The sequence below is a fragment of the Hoplias malabaricus genome, chromosome X2 (genome assembly GCF_029633855.1).
Source record: "Hoplias malabaricus isolate fHopMal1 chromosome X2, fHopMal1.hap1, whole genome shotgun sequence".
Taxonomy (NCBI): Eukaryota; Metazoa; Chordata; class Actinopteri; order Characiformes; family Erythrinidae; genus Hoplias; species Hoplias malabaricus.
Window position 1 is genome coordinate 14,881,193 of NC_089819.1, and position 21,352 is coordinate 14,902,544.

Here is a 21,352-nt window from a genome sequence, read left to right on the forward strand (position 1 = left end):
CCAAATGTAGAACATCTGCAGTTCTCTTAAGGCTCACAGTTGACTTTAAATGACCACATTGACTCAGAGTGAGTCATCAAATTATAAATGTGTTTATAAATACAAAATACAATTAAGTTTCTCTCTTCTTTTTGTGCGTTTGTCAGTTAATATTTTTTAGAGCATTATTTTAAACAATTATTTTAAAAGCGTGATTCAGTCACAGCCATGCAGAGTTTCCAAACTCTTCAACTAACTAATCATCAGGCATTTTATGAGTTGAGTCAGATGTATGAGAGAAAGAAATGTGGCCTCGTTTAGTATATTCAGTAAACCCACTGCCCTCCGAAGGGTAGGCTAGGATTTGATTCCCGGCAGGAACACAGTATTCCAATAGGATTTGCTCAAGACTCTCTCAATGCGTCATTAACCTCTGTAATCCACTGGAAACTCTAAGCCACTGGATAAGAGTGACGGTTAATATTGTAAATATAAACGTTACATTTGTCACAAATAATTGCACTTTTATTAATTAATATAAAATGACAAAAAATGTACGTGCAATTTAGCAAACCATCATTTCAACTGTATGTGCCATAGGCTGTGTGGGTAGTGAAATGTTTACCTAGCAGTACATCCTCTCAGAGTTTGTGGGTGTTTCATGCAGAGAACACTCACCCTGACAGCACTCCCAGAACCAAGTTGAGCATGAAGAAGGAGCCGATGATGATGAGGGGGATGAAGTACAGCCAGTTCCAGGTGTTTCCTGAGGCATCATTAGCCTGCAGGAGAGAGAGAGAGAGAGAGAGAGAGAGAGAGAGAGAGGAAAACATTAAAAACATATGATCACTTAGTGGCAGTCAAATGTCAGCTTTTCTCTCGCTTCAGCGTTCATCAATCGCTCAATAATAGTGATGATTCCTTTAGTGCATCTTACGACAGCAGCTATTTGATTTAGCAGCAATAACCGTCATAAGCACACTCTATTAAAGGTCCCATAATATGAAAAGTTTTAAATAATCTTTATATACCAGCCCTTATATGAAAACTAAGGCAATTTGTAATGCAGAAAGTATAAAAACATCTGGTACCAGAAACTTGGAATTGTGTTTTTCAGCCATCAAAATCATTCATTCATTCATGTAAGTGCTTATCCAGTTCAGGGTCGTGGTGGGTCCAGAGCCTACCTGGAATCATTGGGTGCAAGGCAGGAGTACACCCTGGAGGTGGCACCAGTCCTTCACAGAGCAAGACAGACACACACATTCACTCACACCTACGGACACTTTTAAGTCGCCAATCCACCTACCAACATGTGTTTTTGGACTGTGGGAGGACACCGGAGCACCCGGAGGAAACCCATGCAGACACAGGGAGAACACACCAACTTATCACAGACAGTCACCCGGAGCAGGAATCAAACCCACAACCTCCAGGTCCCTGGAGCTGTGTGACTGCGACACTACCTGCTGCGCCACCATGCCGTCACCATCTAAATCAAATATGCCATTAACCATGAAAACGATGACCCTTGAGCAAGTAGTAATTGAACTAGAACTAAAACTGTAACGTTTTTACCAGTTGCTGTTTTTGAATGTACAGTTGCAATACACCAAATAAGTTGCCAAAATAATCCATATTGAGTTCACAAAAAAAAAAAAAAATCTGATTACATAGAGGGGCGCTGCTCAGCTGGTGACGTACATGCTTGCTCCTTGCAATCTTGTGTGTTGTTTGAAATGTTTATGTGGTTGTTAAAAGAGGAGAAACCTGTATTTACATAAAACAACGATGGTGTGTCCAATACAGATTGAGGGATGAAATTTGCAACAATGACCTTGAACTATTGGAAATAGGGTTAAGACCATTTCATCCTCTATGAGAATTTGGCTGCACTGGCCCCTGCCATTGTTCTGAGAGATGCAAATAACTTTTGAAGAAAATTTTATCAAGTGACTTTTGGGTTTTCATTGGCTGTGAGCCATAATCATCAACACAAGTAAATGCTTGAAATAGATCACTCTGTTTGTAATGAATATATATGTGAATTTAACTTTTTGAACTGAATTACTGAAATAAATTATCTTTTTTAAATTCTAATTTATTGAGATGCACCTGTAGTTGCAGTGCTCCACAGGGAGGGCCCACTTCTCCACTGCTATTCGGCTTGTACACTAATGACAGTGTTACCAGTGTGCTGAACCACTACATCAGCAACTTTGCATCAGCAACTTGATTCTTAGTGGCATTATTGAGGGAAGGATACTTAGTGGCATTGCTGAGGGTAGAAAAACATGTACATAGACAGTGTCACCAAAATGTAAAAAGTGGTTTGATCTCAATGGTCTTATACTTAAAAACAAAGGAGCTAATTTTGAAGCCACAGCTCTACTACATTACAAAGTATCTTGTAGTATAGAGACTCAGTCTGGTTCCATGGCCTTTTTAGTCCAACTGAAAACCAGGATATTGCAGCTCCTGGGAATATGCGCCAAGATGCTGGACATTCTGTAGAAGATTGATTGATCTATCTATCAGTATGTCTGTCTGTCTACGTATCTTCACTTATTCAACTTTGACACAAACTTGTATGTCTATTCGTACTGTAATGAGGGGCTGATTTTTTACACAGCCAATCAGAACAGAGGTCATCTACATGAACTTTAACAATCTTAATTTAGATATCAAGGAAGTCTATTAAGCGAGAGTTTGGAAAGTGAAAATGAACAATGGTCTTTTCCGGTAGATGATGTCAGATATGTGTCATAAACATAAAGCGGCTCAGGGAACAAAACCCAAATAATAATACATTAATGAATGAATAATTAACACAAAAATGTTGGATATGGAATATGGAGAGCACAGGCACTCAGAAAGCAAACAGAATGATGTGAGCCTTGTGAATTATTGCTGGCGGCTGATTTTGTGTAGCGTCTGCTTCTTCTGCAGAATCACGATGGGACTTAGGACACTGCTGAATCAGCAGATATAAACACATTAACAAACAGCATTTCTAACATCCCCACATCCTTCAGTTTCTATGGCAACCAGTCTAGGACAGCCTCCACCCCAACCCACCCCCGCAAAAAAAAAAAAAACGTTTCTGCTGTAATTTGTGCATTCTTTCTGAAACTGTATATTTGATATAAAAGTGCCAAAGAGTAGCAAAGTAGTCTGCTCCATCTCTCCTGTTCTCTTTCAGAAATACCCTTTAATATGGCAAGAGATGTGAGATAATACATTGTCACTTATTACTGCTCAGTGTAATTGAAATGTCCTGCATCTGAATCATAGGCAAAAAGACAATCCATACACTGCAAAATGCTGGGAATATTTTTTGTTGACATTAAATCATATTAGACAAGTGCAAATCAAAAAAAAAAAAAAACTCTGGTGAAAATGCTTCTGTCACTGTGGGTTCCTAAAGCTGCTTGATTTAAATCTGGGGTATGATCAATCAAAAATAATGAAAGGTTGCTGATTGCCTTTTTTGGCCCATTCTCATCAAGATATTTCAGTTTTATGGGACATGGTAGAAAAAACTATTTCCAAGTGAATCCTGCCATGGCAGTAGAAAAGTGACAGAGAAGCAAAATTCTGCAGCCACAAATAGTGGAAAGGAGTGAAATGCGGAACCAATCAAGACCAGTGCAGCGAAGCAAAAAATATTAGACAGCAAAACATTAAACCGTACAGATCTAAAGGGTCTAACTAAAGAAGAAAGATGTTTTCAAGGCCTCAGGCAGATAACTGCTCTCTTGCCAGGAGTCGTATTGGACCCCAGACTCCTCCTCTATTTCTGCTCTCTTGGGTGTCATGGAGCTTGAAGAAGTGCTGAGTGCAGACCTCAGCTCAAGCATTCCTGAGCTCCAGATTAGTCATCAACACTTACAGCTCTCTTCTACTTCCATCACAAGATAAAGACATGTATTTACTTTAGCGCAGCACCATCGGTTGGCTCCATTACTCCATTAACCCTTAAACCCTGAACTTATTATTTAGATATTAATCTTAAAGAGTCAATACAATGGAAAAGGACAATGTTCCATTTTTTATAATAGAAGACCATGATTTAGCATGTTAATGTTGTTAAAATGTATCACTGACCCCAGGCCATGTTTAGTTCATATCTGGAATGTATCAAATGAAACAATTTATGACATCACAAACAAAACACATTTAAATATATCCACTTTCCCCTTTGCTTCAAGTACAACTTCTGCTCTTTTGAAATGGACTAGAAGCTGGAACACTGCCACAGGAGAATTAATGAGGTTAGGTAGTGATGTTTCATGATTAGTTCACAAAAACCACTCAGTCTTATTCCAAAGGTTTGGAAGGAGAGACATCTCTCCAGAGAACACGATTCCAGTGCTCTAGAGCCCAATTTTTAGAGGCTTTATACCCCTATACATATGAAAGGCAAGTAAATAACTGTAAGATGTTTGAATATGCTGGAAATGTTGCAAGAGTTGTTTTGCTACATGGGCCAACACAAATATAATGGGGGACATGGAGGAATAAAACAGTATGCAAATAAAAGTAAGAGATTTTAAGACTTATATCAATGTTGTCCAATTTAAAACATGTATCTACAATTTTGTCGTTTTTTTGGTTTAATACATTTATAATTATACACATAATACATAGTACTTTTGAACACAGCAGCTGTCCTTCACGTTGTGGTAAAACATTATGATAAATGGACCAATAGAAATGCTCCAAAATTACTAGGAATAAAATCTTTTTTACATTCACTTCCACTGAAAGTTAAGAAGGTTTTTTCCTCCTCCTGTAAAGTTATTTTGGGAGATACATATATTTAATTGCAGAGTTATTATTTATTTTTATGCTTTCTATTGAACCAAGATACACATCTCTTACTCTAGACTCCTCTCTAACACTTCAGTTGGACCAAGCAATGTTTTATCTACTTCTGACTACTGTGATTCATTATGGGAGGCACTTGCATGAAGAATCACCTTGAATTGCAGTATAACTCCCACACCCCTGAGAGAAGGTTAGAAACACAGTCAAAATTCCCCATGATGAATCTCAGATGGAAATGTCAATGAGTTAAAGCAGAGTCCTCAAGCTGGAGAGGATGACAATTCTGAGGTCATACTGTAGGTACAGCCTCTCAGAACAATTAATAATCTTTTTTAGATGGTTATGCGTCTTTTCTGTTCTTGTGAATTATGTCAATAGTGAGATTAGCCTTTGAAGGACTTTACTGCAGAATCCACTTGTATGATTTTTGTTTTCCACATGATGTCCTTGGAAGTGGGCCTTATAGTACAGTGCAAATGTTTTAGGTACCTATTAAAATTTGATTCATAAAGCTATTTATCTGAGCAGTAAGAGTTAATTTGCTTAGAACCACAAATATTAGAATGAAAAAAAAAAACATTAAAACATCAGTATTGATATACTATGTGTAAAAGTGTTGGTTTAATCCTTTCCAAATCTCTCCTTGTGGTAGTCCAACATTATCTGAAGTTATCATCCAATATCTAGTTTTATGGGTTGATACATACTTCATTGCATTAAATCAAGCGCCATTGACTTAACAAATCCTTAAGATCAAAGAGAACATCTGGAAACAAACTTTGTTTTTCACACTAGCTCACAACATAAATCTATTTACTTTTACTGTATTTATGCTTTTATATTTAACATACTTATATATAATGTTATACAAGCACTACATTTATTCAGAAGATAAATCATTTTAAACAGTATTAATAACCGTATGTGCCTATGTATACAGAAGACAATGTGTATATTGAACAATACTGTACACAAAAAATATTATTACCATATTATGATTAACATCAGATTTATCAGAACAACATGCAAAGTGTTTTTATGACATTCACTCCTCTACATCCATCCATCCATTATCTGTAACCGCTTATCCAATTTAGGGTCGCGGGGGGTCCAGAGCCTACCTGGAATCATTGGGCACAAGGCGGGAATACACCCTGGAGGGGGCGCCAGTCCTTCACAGGGCAACACACACAGTCACACATTTACTCACACCTACGGACACTTTCGAGTCGCCAATCCATCTGCAACGTGTGTTTTTGGACTGTGGGAGGAAACCGGAGCACCCGGAGGAAACCCACGTGGACACAGGGAGAACACACCAACTCCTCACAGACAGTCACCCGGAGCGGGAATCGAACCCACAACCTCCAGGCCCCTGAAGCTGTGTGACTGCGACACTACCTGCTGCGCCAATACAGGATCAATACAGGATTGTTGTACTTCCAGAACACCCTAGTTTGAATTTAGTGTTCATGTGATGTTAAAAAATGTTAATTTACAATATATCCACAACATATTCAAAACACTTATTATTTCACAAAGAACAAGTTTAGAAATAAGTAAAATAAAGTACTGCCAGTCAGAGTTCAATTACTTTTACTAGTTTTAAAGGCATGTCAAGAAATATGGCATTCTACCATGTATGTTATGTAAAAACTAATGAATTTTTATTGATACAACAATTCTCACACAAATGTTATACTAGAAAAACGTTAGGATGTGCTTCAATCATATAGACATTTTTCTTGGTAATAAAGTGTCAAGGAATTGGCCATTTCCAAGTTTTTTATCCTTTTATGTGGATTTAGAAGTAACTATCTCTTAATCTCCACCAGTAAAGCAGCATATATCTCAATGGGATTTCACTTATGTGACCACTTTTCAGTTCTCTGACCTGCGGGAGGGCAGCAATGTAAACAGTTCACCTATGTTTACTAACTCTGTTCTGCTTGGGAATTATTTTACACAAGAGAGGAAGACCATATGCAGAATTCTTCTCTTTCTATCTATTGTGTGTATGTGTGTGCGTGTTAGTGTGTGTGTGTTTCTGTCTGAGCATGCTAAAAATCGATGAGCAAAGCCAGAAATAAAGCCGAGAAGAGAGAGACACTGAGATCAGCAGCAAGCCTGTTTCAAGCACTCATCATAAACCTCTGCTGCTTCTGCATGTCTCCAGATGATTGAGTCACTCTACTATCCAGACATAATCATAGATTTTATTCACTGTTATGATGAGCTTTATTGTCCTACTGAACATAAAACACAGATTTCTACACAGAAATACCATTCAAGCTAGATGCCAGCACTTGCTGAATGTGACTGTAGATTTGTTTTGCTATTGCCATTGTGTTACTCCAGGCATCATATGCTTTGCATTTATGCCTATTACCTCCCATTAGCACTTATTATGGAGACACCGTCTTTATTGGGTAACTGATGTAATGGCTACCTCAGCTGGCCTAAGCTTGCAGACTATGGTTGAGGTTTTGCTGCAAGGGCTGGGCTATCACTGAAGGAGGCCTAGGTTTTCACACTTAGAAAACAGGGCCCCCCCCCCTGATTTCTAACATTAAAAAATGTGGAGGGTGCATAGTTATTATAGGCTGTTTACACCAATCAGCCATAACATTTCATCTACCTCCTTGTTTGTCCACTCACTGTCATTTTTATCATTTCCACTGACCATACAGGTGCACTTTGTAGTTCTACAATTAAAGTCTATAGTCCTCCTGTTGCTCTGTATACGTTGTTAGCCCAATCTCACCCTGAGCTTGATAGAGGCCACTACAGAGCAGGTATGATTTGGGTGGTAGGCTATTCTCAGCACTGCAGTGACCCTGACATGATGGTAGTATTAGTGTGTGTTCTGATCGTACAGGTGGATCATACATAAAGTGTATGTATAGAGTCAGTGGACTGTGAGTGTAAAAAGAAGGTGGTAGTAATGGCTGACCAGTGTATCCATGGGTAGCAGCTGACATCACAGTGTAGAGCAGCCACTATAGTGGGGACCTACATAAGTCAAATAAAAACTGTCATATTTAAATTAAATTTGTTTTATTGTTTTTTACTCAACACGGTTAATCCTCATTTATAATATAAGTATGGATCATTGACCCATTTATCCACATCAATATTTGTAATCAAGAGCTCTGTTTGTTTGTGTCAGTCAGGAGAGGAACTCGGCAATACTTCCTACATAGGAATCACAGCTAACAAAAGTCATAATACTACACTCAGACAGTAATTAGACACTACTTTAACAGGAAAGCATAAACCTTATAGCTGGATAAAAATTATTTTCAACATACAGCTAACTACATGACCAAGAGTGTGCCCTATGGAGGACGTAGGAAGGCTTTTGGGATCCAGCCTTGGCTTTGCTGTGGCATGGAAAAATCTCTCACTGATCTCACACTTTCAGACTAGGAGAACTATTTTATCAAACTTCAAGCCGAACCAGAGGAATAATTTAGGCAGACAATCATGTTAAAACATCCTCACTACAGGGATGTCTCAGGAACATGATTATTTCTGTTTCCCAACCTGTGACTAAACCTTCTCAAATATAAAATTGTGATGGATTATTTTGTACCTAAAAATAAAAAAGTAAGAAAAATAGAAAGGGCTGGGAATAAGAAATATTGGCTTCACTGTCAAAAAATGGTATAAAAAACAAACAAACAAACAAACAAAAAATAAATAAATAAAACTGTAGGGTTTAGCAAAGATAACCAGATAACAAGACTTTGTTTCTGTATCTCTTTCAGCAAACTACATTTTTTTTCTGCCTGTATGAGATCTAATATAATGGAAGACCCCTGTCATTATTACACGGCTTGTCTAGCCTTTATTGAATCTTTCGTCTTGCAGGTGCCAGCTAAATGAGCGTGAAAGCACCTGGGTACCGTTAAAGTCAGCCGAAAGCCACAGCTCATCTTCTCCACACAGCGTCTTTGAAAATGAGAGCATAAAACAAGGGAGGGAAAGCTGCTCCTCTTTTTTCTTCACTGACCAAAAGTTCTAGTTTACAAGTTAAGCAAATTATCTGCTGAAGAGCCAAGGTCTGGCTGGCATTGTGCAGAGCATTCATCCCCCATTAAAGCTTCCTCCCCGCTGCTCTACATCCCATTCTTCTTCATTCTGCTCCCCAGCGGCCTGCAGCACCAGCCCGTACCACAACACTTTCAGGAGAGGCCAGATCACAGAAGGAGAAAGAATAAAATGTGCCTGTGAGAAAAGTCGGGCTAATGCTACTTGCTTTTCTATTACATAACTACACAGTTTACCTTGGTAATCTGGTCTTTCTAAGATATTAACTATTAACACCTCACTAATCAATGGATGTAAACCCACAAGGCCTCACAATGTCTTGTAAATGGTACCAACATATTTTTGCTGTGTGAACAATACCTCATTCTTAAAACCACCAGCTGACCTACAAACAAAACTTTAATAGGCTGAATAGGTTAATGTTAATTAAAATAGGTCATGTTACTATTTCCATATATTACTCAGACCCTTATTTAGTAAAGGTAGGAATATTTAAATTTAAATTTAAAGGGCTATTGTACATTCTTAAGCCAATTAAGCTGTCTGTCTATAGCCAAACCTAGAATTGAACTTCAGCAACATGGACAGCAGAATACTATAATATTATTTACCCCAGCCATGAGTCAATAATATAAATAACATATACAGACAAGCCCTGGACCCCTTTACACCAATTCAATCTCAGTCTATCACTGCTCCTGGAGGGCTATATTTAAATGGTTAATGAGAGACTGATCAATACAGTAATCAGACCAACAATGCAGCACAAACACAGGGTAGGTAGGTCACATCAGACCACTGCAGCCCTCCTATCAATTTAGTCACTGAACTCTATTGCAAAAAATACCTTAGCAATCGACATGTTTATGTTTAAATTAAGAAGTTTAATATGCCTAATGTAGAGATCATTGTAAGGATATGATTATTTACATGGTTTCAAAAAGCTATTGAGATGTTGTAAACCAATATATCACTTAAAACTCATTTGATAATTCAAAACTCATTGACCCGGAGTCTATCAAGAGTGAGTTTTACCATCTTTATGGTACCTACCAAATCACTTCAATACCACTGAGTATTAAAGAATTCTATGCTAGTCAATACCAAATCACAATACCCCAGCTGACAGTCTTATCAGTGTCAGTGAGCCAATGAACATGCTCCTTTCAGAGCATGTGTACTGCTGATAAGCTCATAAGCATGTTACTAACATCAGCAGCCTAAAAAACAAATACAGCAGCAGTAGTGTTTCTAAAGATGCCCACAGCACAGCCTTCAGTATCCCACACGGCTGGCAAACAGAACTTACAGAAGCCTTTTAAAATCAGTTTGGATTTAATACTCAAATATATATTAAAAAAGAGCAAGTACAAATACAAAGATATTGTGGCAGGGCTGTAAACACCATTCAGTATTTCAACTGGAATGAATTGTTAAGTATCCCCCATTTTCAACAAAAATAACCTCTAGTTTTCTGGAAAGGCTTTACACTAAATGTTGCAACAATTCCCTGAGGATGGAAGTGTAGTGAAGGCAGGTGATGACGTTTTATGATTAGTCTCAGATTGGATAAAGCTCCATCTGTCCAGGGAACCCTATTTATTGACTCCAAAGCCAAATACTGGAGAGCTTTACATCTCTCTAGCCAGTACGTGGCATTGGGGATAGTAATTTGCAGCAGCTTCAGAGCAGCACACTTCATTGCTTAGGATTTACACAAGCTGTGTGCACAACTAAATATCTGTGTCCACAATGGGTGCACATTTTAGTAGCTTAATATTCCCATTATAAATGGTTTATACAACATTTTAGAAATTTGGTGTAATTCTGCTACAATAAAAAAAACTATTTGGATACAATTACGCCCTTGGTGACCCAACTACAAACACTATTTTTAAAAAAGTTACACTACATAATATTATTTAAAGATTCAGAGAATCCAGAAAAATCTCAATGTGCAATGGACAAGGCCCAAAACCAGCATTTGCTGGCTGTGGTCTTCTGGCCCTAAGGAGGCACTGTATTAAAAATGGACATGTTTCTGTAGCGCAAATCACTACACAGGCTCAAAAACACTTCTCAAAACCACTGTCTTTGAATACAGTACATCACTGCACTCACAAATGCAACTTAAATTAAAATTGCTTTCATATAAACCGGATATAGAACTCCTTCCACTTTCTCGGGTCCCAAGCCCATTTAAGGTGGGTTGAGGTGTAACTGTGGTCCAATGAATCAAAATCTGAAATACTTTTTAGGAAATCATGGAATCCACAGGGGAAAGAGGAGAGAGACCATCTGGCTTGATAAAGAACACAGTTCAAAAGGCTGCATCCATGATGTTCTGGAGGGATATTAGTGCACATGTTATGGGTGACTTCCAAACTGTAAAGGCACCGTTAATGCTGAATGATCATATACAGGATTTGGAGCAACATGCTGCCAACCAGACCTTGTCTTTTTCAATGAAGACTTGCTTATTTTAGCAAGATAATGCCAATCCACATTTTGCATGAATTACAACAGCAGTGTCCTGTAGTTACAGAGATGTGTTACATTTGTTTAGACAAAACACTTGCCACATTACAAAATGAAAAATACTATAACTGGAACCTGAACTATTGAGCAGATGAAATCATGTATCAAGCAAAATTGGGAAACATTTCACTTTAAACACTACAGCAATTGATCTCCTTAGTTCCCAAATGTTTTGCCTTACTTTTTTTTTTAGCATATATTTAAAAACAAAAATCAATATTTCAATATTTAAATGTTGTCTTTGTACTACTTTTACTTATTTTTTATTAAATAATTGTGTTGTTTCCCAGACAGGGATTATGCCTAGTGCTGGACTATCCTCCTTTCAAAGGAAAAACACAATATAAACTGCTGCGTAACTACCCCATAGTATATACCATTTGCTTATAATTGCATTATGTTTTTATTTACATTTTGTACAGCTTCCTGGCTTTTCTGGAAATCAGGTTTGTACACCTGGGACTACTATTCTGTAGCTGTAATTTCTTGCCAAGTAATTTCTTAAAGATTCTATGAGGATTCTAGGAATGTACCGAAATGAGCAATTTGTGGTTGTTGATCTGCACAGTCAAGAGCCAGTAAACCTCGGAGTGACCCCTGTAAAGGAGCGCTAATTCATTTCTAGCCCAGCTCCATAAAAAAGAAGGAAAGACGAAGAGAAAGTAGAATTCAGGAGAATTATATCATTCTCCACAGAGAGCTCAGTAATGTGAGACAATATTTCTGTTTTTCTGCTAACACAAAACACCAAGGGGACCTCATTAGAGAATGAGAGAGAGAGAGAGAGAGAGAGAGAGAGAGAACCAAGATGCTGTGAACAATAATATCAGCTTCAGGAAATGAGTCCTGCTGCCATACCATAAGCAAAATTGTTTTGTAATTGTATAATTCTGCTGGATGGTTCTCATATATTCCTGTAGCTCTCTCTCTCTCTCTCTATCCTCCCTCCCTCTGTCCCGGTTTCTTTATTCTTGGTTCCCTCCCATTCACACTCTTTCTCCCTTTCCATTACTTCTTGCCCCCTCTCATATTCTGTCATTTCCTTACTCTGTCCATGTCTGTCTCTCGCTCCTCTCCCTCTCTCTTTACCCCTACTTCCCTCTTTCTCTTTATTCCTCACTTCCTCCATCTCTCTCCTTCCTTTCCATTTCCCCATCACTCCTTCCCTCTCTATCCCTCCTGTCCTCCCTGCTTTCTCCCATTCTCCTCTCTCTCTCACTCTCTCTCAGACTGCTGTCAGGGAACTGGCCGAGAACTGTGTTAGATGCTGTGTGTCTGTCCTAAGGTCTGGCTGGGGAGATGAGATAGAAGAATATCATTAAAATACCATTAGCGAAGCCCTCCAGAGCATAACCTTATCCCTCCTTCCAAAGACTATCATTTAAACCTAGATCTCTGTATTCCAGCAGACCTACAGTACAGATAATGACAGGTAATATCCTTAAAAACAGCTTCCTTTAAGCCAGGGTTTCTTAACCCTTTTCACTCCATAGGCTCACAGAGAGTTATAAGCATGACGGACCAAAAACGGTGACTTTAGACTCCCTAAATGGACTCCATAGACTCTATGACCCATTATAATAAGCTGAAATTGTCATGGACTTTGCTTTGGAGGAAATGGCATAGTGTATAATTGATGAGTTCAGTGAGTTCAGCTGAGATATTTATGATAAGGATAAATTTTAGATATAATGTGTCACTGTCTGAAATTCATGTGGTAATTAAAAAAGCTGAGCTTGGTGGGACCCTCTACAGCAGAGAACATCTGTCTGTTTAAAGAATAAATAAATAATGAAATAATAAATAAATGAGAAATAGATGCCTTCATTTCCTTGCTTTCTATGATAAGACCCTGTTCATGTTTCCTAATGCTTTATTTATCAATGTGATTTGTGACATGTATTGTCATAATTTATTTATCCACTTTTCTCTTCCTGTGTTTCCTTTTTGTCCTCTATCTATATCTGTATTATTATAAAGGTGCACAGGGGCCAGGAAAATGTTTTTAACGTAAAACCTGCTAAAAGGGATACTCTGGGTTAAATAAAATATTAAACGATCACCACACCCGTTGTAAGCATTCCTACTTACCTCATGCAGTGATTTCTCAGTAGAAAGTGAGAATGAGATTAAAGACTAGGATTATCTTCTGATGAAATTTTCTGATGGTGGATTTTTTTGTTGTTGTTTTGTTCTGTTTTTTTTTTTTTTTTTTTTTTTTTTTTTTTTTTTTTGGAAATTGTACTACTGCTTTGTTTTGAGTTTTTGAACACTTCTTCTGTAATTTGGGTTGAGAGTGAGATGAACATGACTGGACACAGGCACCTGGAGAGGGGCTGGCAGCAACTGCCCTTTACTGAAAGTGGACCACCCACACTATCCACAGGTAGAAATGCTCTGGGCTATTTTGGGTTGCATATGAAATCATAAAGGTTAGCTTAAAAATATGCATCAACAGCAAAGATGAAAAAAGATTAAAAGAGCAGAGACCACTGCAGGGCTTGTCTATTAGATGTTAGAAAACACAAGTGAGATAAGATGGCTTTTGAGTGGTACAACTGTCTAAAGACGGGCAACATCCAAAATACCTGCTAACGCTACAGCCATCCATAGCCTAGAGAGCAGAATTGGGCTCTCTTTCTCTGGGTGGGTATGATATCCCACTCTCTCTACCTGTCACTCAGTATCATGGTAGATGGTGGTCTGTTAGCGAACATTAACAGTCTGAGGCCAGTTTCCCAAAAACAGCTTCGTTTTTTTTAAAGATGGTTTTGAGAAACCCAGCCCTGGGGAGTTAAAGTTTCCCTCCAAGAGAGCTGTCCAATTACATTGTTTTAGTATCAATTTACAAAGAATCAGTGTTGGCTTCATGGTTTGCAGGGCTTGTACTAATCTTCACCCTCTCAGCCTTGTAGATTGTGTGATTGGGATAGTCCAGAGTCAGCCAATGGAAGTGTCAATGTTCACAAATCAGGGAGGAAACCTTTATTAAAAAATAGCCAAGTTAACTTATTTTCAACTGGGTCACTGACTGACTGACTAACACTTATTCTACACAACCCTGTAAGCTGTAATATAAAAAAATTGCATCAATCAGGACTCCAGGAAGCCATCATATTCATATTTGCCCTACCCCTTGTACTGATAGGACATAATTGGGGATGATTATTGTGTTTGGGGTCTTGTTCTACAGAAACATGTGATGTCGATGACACTGCTTTAAGACTCATGGCAAGAGTCATGTCCACCCTCATGAAGAAAACATCTAGTCATGCAGGGGTAGCAGCTCTTCTCATCGTAAATGGGATAGCAACGCTGCATTGCCTTATGAATGGCTCTAATTTAAAAATAAATTTAAACAAATCCATGCAGATGTTCACATCTTTGACTTACTCTATATATAAAAGCAAATAAAAAATTTATGTTTAATGGAAAATGAACAGCATCCAGAGACACTTAGAGACCAGCCTCCTCCATTAGCTGCCTGGCATGGTGTCATGTTCCAGAGGCCCAGAAGGAAACAGCAGCGTACAAGCTGCCATCTTCTCTCTGTCATTCAGACAGCTAAGCTCACAACTCCAAGGCCCAGATGCCTAGCACTGATTAAACAAACAAACAGTTCAATCCCTGCCATCTGAAAACAAGACCAAGGAAACGACAAGGAAAATATTTAAATATATATAGATATTGGGACTCCTAATAACTATTCCTGGACCTGGCAGACTACTAAATCTGTACACAGCACAATATAAAGCATTCCAACATTAGCTGGATGCTCATTTCAATATAGCAGACTTATGCAATAAGCAAAAAATATTTTTAAATGTCCTCTGAATAAAAAAATACTTCCAAATGCCAAAAAGTTTAAACATAATAGAGAAAACTATGGACACAAACATAATGTGTTTTGTCTGTGAGCTCAAAAAACACTTATACAAGCACTCAATTATACAAGCACTTTTTAATGTTTTTCATTTTATTTAATTCATATTAATAAAATTAATAGAATTCATTTTATTTAATTCAATTAATTATTTATATCAGGATTGTGAAGGGGTTTTGCAACTATTATTAGCAATTCATAACATACTGCTCTAGTTTAACACAGAACCCTGTGCTAGAGGGAAAGTGAGAGAATTCCTAGAACATTTCTCCACTCGTTTTCCAGAGTGTGCTAAAGACATAACTCTGCATTCTGCCACTGGACACAGTTCAAATCACCAAACACCACGGAGCATCATGTTACCATATGTGTGTCATGTAAACGATAACAGATAAGTCTTCCTGGCAGAGAGCGCACATCTCCATCTCAAGCTCATTGTTTGCTTCATAACCCATCAGCATCTGTTCCCTGGGAATGATGGATGGAGGGAAGGATGAGAAGGACTAGTGGATTTAAATGACAGGAAATGAGATGAGTGGGCCCACGTTGTCTCCATCAAACCTATTGGGCATTAGACCTCCTGACTCCTCTAGAAGAACCCCCCGAGCTCGATTACCTGACCATCAGACCCCAATACACACCAGCAGCATGATGGATTACACAGTGGTCAGAGATGGTCCTCCTGCAGCGCAGTGCTAAATTTTGCGGTAATAGCTTCCAATGACAACGTTATTAATCATGATATTTTTGGCACAGATAGGAGGACAGAGCAATGCGGTGTAATTAAGGCGGTAGAAACAAATTATTCATGGTGCCGTGAAGCTCCAAACTCCAGCACTATTGAGCTCTGACACCATACATAGGGATAGCAGGGACCTTAGCCAGTGCAGCTCCAGATCTGATGTCACCACAAGTTTGTTTTCAAGTGATGCTTGAAAACATGCTTCAACAGATCAATGATTTTGGTGAATCAATTTAGAGAAAGCAGGCTAAACAGACACTTCTAGCCAACACATTAAAAACACCAACCTTAAGCTAATAGTGTGCTTAACTTTGCACCTTGTATTCATGCATTTATTTACACACACCACTGAAAATAATGTAAACACTATATTTTATAGAAAACAGTACAATGACAATATTGCACATGCCGAAACCAAGAAATATTATTGTTTTAGGAAAAATATTGTAACTGTGGAATGAGAAACATGTATCTCCCAAAATAGTAACTTTACGGAGGAAGGAAAACAAGAGCAAAGAGAAATTAGGCAAGCCTAGTTTAGCCGGGTCGCCATTATCCATAAAGCCATTGTTACTAAGGTTTTTCTGGCATTTCAACAGGAACGCCCAAAATACTTGTCATTGGAAAGTCTGGAGAAGCTTTGGTGCTTCACATCAATGTCTTTGTTTACAATAATAAAAAGTAATAAACTATAAAATTAATTAATTATTATTTGTTTTTGAACATTTCTAAAAGCACCTTAACATTTTATCAATCAAGTGATCTATATTTGAAAAAGGAACAGGGCATCGCTGGGACCTAGATATTTATTACTGACTTATATTTCTATAAGGGTCCGACCTGTACCTTTTTTAGGGTAAAAAACAAAGAATACAGAGATTTCATAGTCAACAGTACATAATATCAGTAAAAGATTCAGACAATCTAGAGAAATCTCTATATGCAATGGACAAGGCCCAAAACCATTATTGGCTGAATGTGATTTTCAGTGTATATACACTACATTAAAAACAGACACAATACTGTAGTGGAAATCACTGCATGGGCTCTGAGTCACATCTTAAAACATGCAAAAAAGAAACAATATATAAAATAAAATGCCAACGCCTTCTCTGGGCCCAGACTCATTTAAGATGGAATAAAGTGAAGTGGAAAAAGGTGCTGTGGTCTGACAAATCATTCATTCATTCATTTACTGTCTGTAACCAATAATACAGTTGATAATACCAATAATACCCAATAATAATCACTGGATGCAAGGCAGGAACACATCATAGAAGGAGCGATCGGCCTTCACAGGGAGCACACACTTATACATTCACTCACACACTCACACTTTTGGACACTTTTGAGTCGCCAATGTCGCGTATGTGACGCATAATACAAAAGTAGAAAGAATCCATAATTTGGAATAGTATGTCCTGGAATCTAGATTGGCTATATTATGCACATTTTAATACTGTTCTAGAGGCCTCTGGGCTGCTCCATGTTCAGCAGGAAGGGGCAAGGAAGTGTGTTTGATAGCTGTGGGCAAAAAAGAGGCTTATCATAACCCAGCAGCAGGATGCAGCAGATTGGCATATGCTGCTCCCAGCATGTCTGCCTGCCAAGGAGATAGAGCCTTTAGAGATACCAGCACTTCAGTCTCATGCAAATCTGCTTGTGGGAACGTTTGTTATATCGGTCACTCTGCTGCACAAGTCTCCTGCCAGCACTGGTGACCATAAATCTGTGCACATGTTCATCACTAACGTTTATAACTTTTTTGCTTTTTTTTTAAGCTCGTGCAAAATCACTGCTCAAAACTGTTCTGAAGGCAGTGCTGCTTTGGAGGGAGAAAGAATGTGATTCTTACCAGCCAACTGGCATGCACCACCATAAACCTGATGCTGTTTTAGAAGCTTACTGGTCTTCCAGACAGTTTTCTACATCAGAAATTATGCTGTTTTAGAAACTAAATAACATTTCCAGGCAGTTTTTGAGAGACTAACACAAAATTTACTGGTTTTATGCAGTGCATCGTATATTAAGCACACAGAGAAAGACACTTTTTTTAAAGATAAAGTGAATCATATTGTTTATTTTATTCTCTGAACCAATTACATTTGTTCTGCCTCCATTTTGTTCTCCAACCGTTTTGAGTATTGATTTTGCCTATGAACAAAATATAGAACAAAAAAAGAAAAAAATAGTATGAAAAAATGTCCTTACATTACCTTCTATTAAAAGTTAAGAACATTCTCTTCTTCTCCTATAAAGTTACCCTTTAGGAGAGTGCCAACGAAAAGAGAATTCCATTCTACCATACCACACAAAAGTGTGATGAGAAGGTCCAAATCCATAAAGAAAGCAACTGTTTGATGCAATTCAAATGTAAAACAAATCACTACGCAACTCTTCCCCAAACAGACCACCAGCAAGAATACAAAAAGCAGAGGCAGCACACAATGATTCAGCAGAGCTTCAGAGAAGGCAAATCTTAGCATCTGTTTCTTCGTGTATGAGGTGCAGGTGAAGGACAACAGCGCAGACAGAGGACTGTATTATGTCACTGACAATAGCATTAGAATGAGTTTAATAAATTGACAGCAGCCATTGGAAAATTCCTATTAAAACCATTACGCAGTGAAATAGATGGGCATGAACCTATAAGAACAAATACATCTAATGCAAGGGATACAAATGTGGTAAGCCTGACTTTAGCCCCAGTTCTCAGCTGGGCCAAGACTTTTCTGGTTTGATATAGTCTAAAGATTGTTTTTGTTGGGGTTTAGACCAATCAGGGCATATCAACTGCTCAAGTCTAAATGGGATTCATCAATAGCAAATGAAAATTAAACAAAGCATGATGATAGGAATCAAAGATTACAGAGTGGCCCTCGACTGCTGCACAGTGTATAGTGGAATGGAACTTCTAACTTGAACATCATACCTATGGAGCAATATTAGGGTCAAAAGTTTTGTTCATTTGAAAAATAATCTGAAACTGAAATCTTGAGATTGAACTTTGAAAAATACAACAGTGCATTCAGAGGAGGAACCACATACATTCATTCATTCATTGTCTGTAACCACTTATCCCAATCAGGGTCACAGTGGGTCCAGAGCCTACCCAGAATCACTGGGTGCAAGGCGGAAACACACCCTGGAAAGGGCGCCAGATCTTCACAGGGTGACACACACACACACATACACACACCCCTATGGACACTTTTGAGTAGCCAATCCACCTACCAACATGTGTTTTTGGACGGTGGGAGGAAACCGGAGCATCCGGTGGAACCAAGGAGAACAATGGTTTCTAATTTAAAATCACTGTTATTGTGTTTTTGGGTCGTTGGACCTGGAGAGTGAGGACCACAATCTCACCGTAAAAAAAACTGAACGGTTTTCAGTTCAGCTCAATGACAATAGCAGCAGTGCACGCAAGACTTAAACTATTGATTATTATATTTTCAATTAAATAACAATAACAATACTAAAACAGCATTAGACTCACATTGTAAAGGATTTCCACCCAGCCCTCCATGGTGATGCACTGGAAGACAGTGAGTATGGCGAAAAGGATGTTGTCGAAGTTGGTGATGCCAAAGTTGGGGCCAATCCAGTACTCGGAACAGTAGGTACCATTCTCACAGGTCCGAGCCGGAGACTCCTGGCCACATGGAAATTCAGCTACCTGCTCATCTGAGAGGGAACAACTCCATCAGTCAAGGAGCAGCGATAATCCATAAAGCACTGAACATATATTATAATTTCTTTTAATTTAAGGATCAATTGTTTCAATAAAATAAATATCATTCTGGTGTAGTGAAAAACCTGAAATGATTAATTTGACAGGTCCAACTACAAATAGGTTTCAGATAATAAGTCAGAACCTAGGAGGCTGTGAATTTCAAGATTTCAGGAAACAAATGTATACATTTTATTTAAGAAAATTTCTAGCCTGCTAACATAAGTCACATAAGTCCCATAAGTAACGTTATAAGTGATTCTAAAGTTTCTACAGATTTAATCAACTGTTTTCATCATGATATAGCTCAGTGTTACGATTTGAAACTACACAAATTTTTCCTTCTCAAAATGTCACAATATAGTCATTCATTCATTCATTATCTGTAACCGCTTATCCAGTTCAGGGTTGTGGTGGGGCAGGAGCCTAGCCTGGGCGCAAGGCGGAGAAACACCCTGGAGGGGGCGCCATGTCCCTCACAGGGCAACACACACATTCACACCTACACTTTTGAATCGCCAGTCCACCAACCAGTTTGTTTTTGGACTGTGGGAGGAAACTGAAGCACCCAGAGGAAACCCACGCAGACACAGAGAGAACAAACTAAACTCCTCACAGACAGTCACCCGGAGTGGGACTTGAACCCCCAACCCCATGTTCCTGGAGCTGCGTGACTGCGACACTAACTGCTGTGCCACTGTGCTGCACAATATAATTATCAATCTGGAAAAAATATATAAAAAATAAATAAAAACAAAGAGAGAAAAATATCCTGCATACCTGTGTCATTCCTGAAACATGTTTGGTGGAACTTGCCCATGTAAAAGTCCAGGCCGATGATGGCAAACATGAGGATGGCAAAGAAGAGCAGCAGGCCAATCTGCAGCAGAGGCACCATGGCTTTCATGATGGATTTAAGGACCACCTGAAGACCTGGGGGGTGGGGGTGGGGGGGGAGTGAGAGAGAGTGAGAGAGAGAGAGAGAGAGAGAGAAAGAGTGCTGTGGAGTAAATATTTTCAGCATGGAAAATTACCCCAGCCTTCTACATTTTCTGCAAAAGTTTTGCTGCTGTTTCCCTTGAAATGTTCCCTGTTTTATAAAGAGAAAGTGTCTAATAATAAAAGGGTTATATCAGAGACATACTGGATTGTGATCAGGATGCTGCCAAAACCAAAGAAAACTAATATAAACTTCTATATTATATTTCACTCTGGCTACAAGCTGGTTTTATTACATTGTGAAGAAGTGCTACACCAATGCAATATCTAATATTATCCTTAAAGAGAAAGTTTAAAAAAAGTAAGTCAAGAAACTTACTGGGAATTCCAGACACCAACTTAAGTGGCCGCAAGACCCGAACTGCCCTGAGCGTCCTCAAGTCAAAATCTGCCCCAACAGTGGTCAAAATCCTGCAAAGAGAAACTGGTGTTACATATAGTTTTATGCTGAGTCTTCACAAATCTCATTTTTATAAGCAAGTTAAAGGAAATTAAAAATATATTAAACCATAAGTGACTATTGCACTTATTAGCACTACAAAGACAGATTATCAACACTACTTCACAGATTCTCATTAAAACCTCATTGCTTACT

General features: G+C 38.4%; 1 protein-coding gene across 1 annotated transcript in view; it reads right to left on the reverse strand.

The window, feature by feature from the left end:
- Positions 1-21,352, reverse strand: part of LOC136676729 (voltage-dependent N-type calcium channel subunit alpha-1B-like) — a 129,412-nt gene that overhangs the window by 71,943 nt on the left and 36,117 nt on the right. The window contains exons 4-7 of the mRNA XM_066653922.1: positions 21,077-21,168; positions 20,539-20,691; positions 19,525-19,712; positions 658-761 (exon numbers count right to left, since the gene is read on the reverse strand). Coding sequence (XP_066510019.1) covers positions 658-761; positions 19,525-19,712; positions 20,539-20,691; positions 21,077-21,168 — 537 coding nt within the window. The remainder of the gene's footprint in view (positions 1-657; positions 762-19,524; positions 19,713-20,538; positions 20,692-21,076; positions 21,169-21,352) is intronic.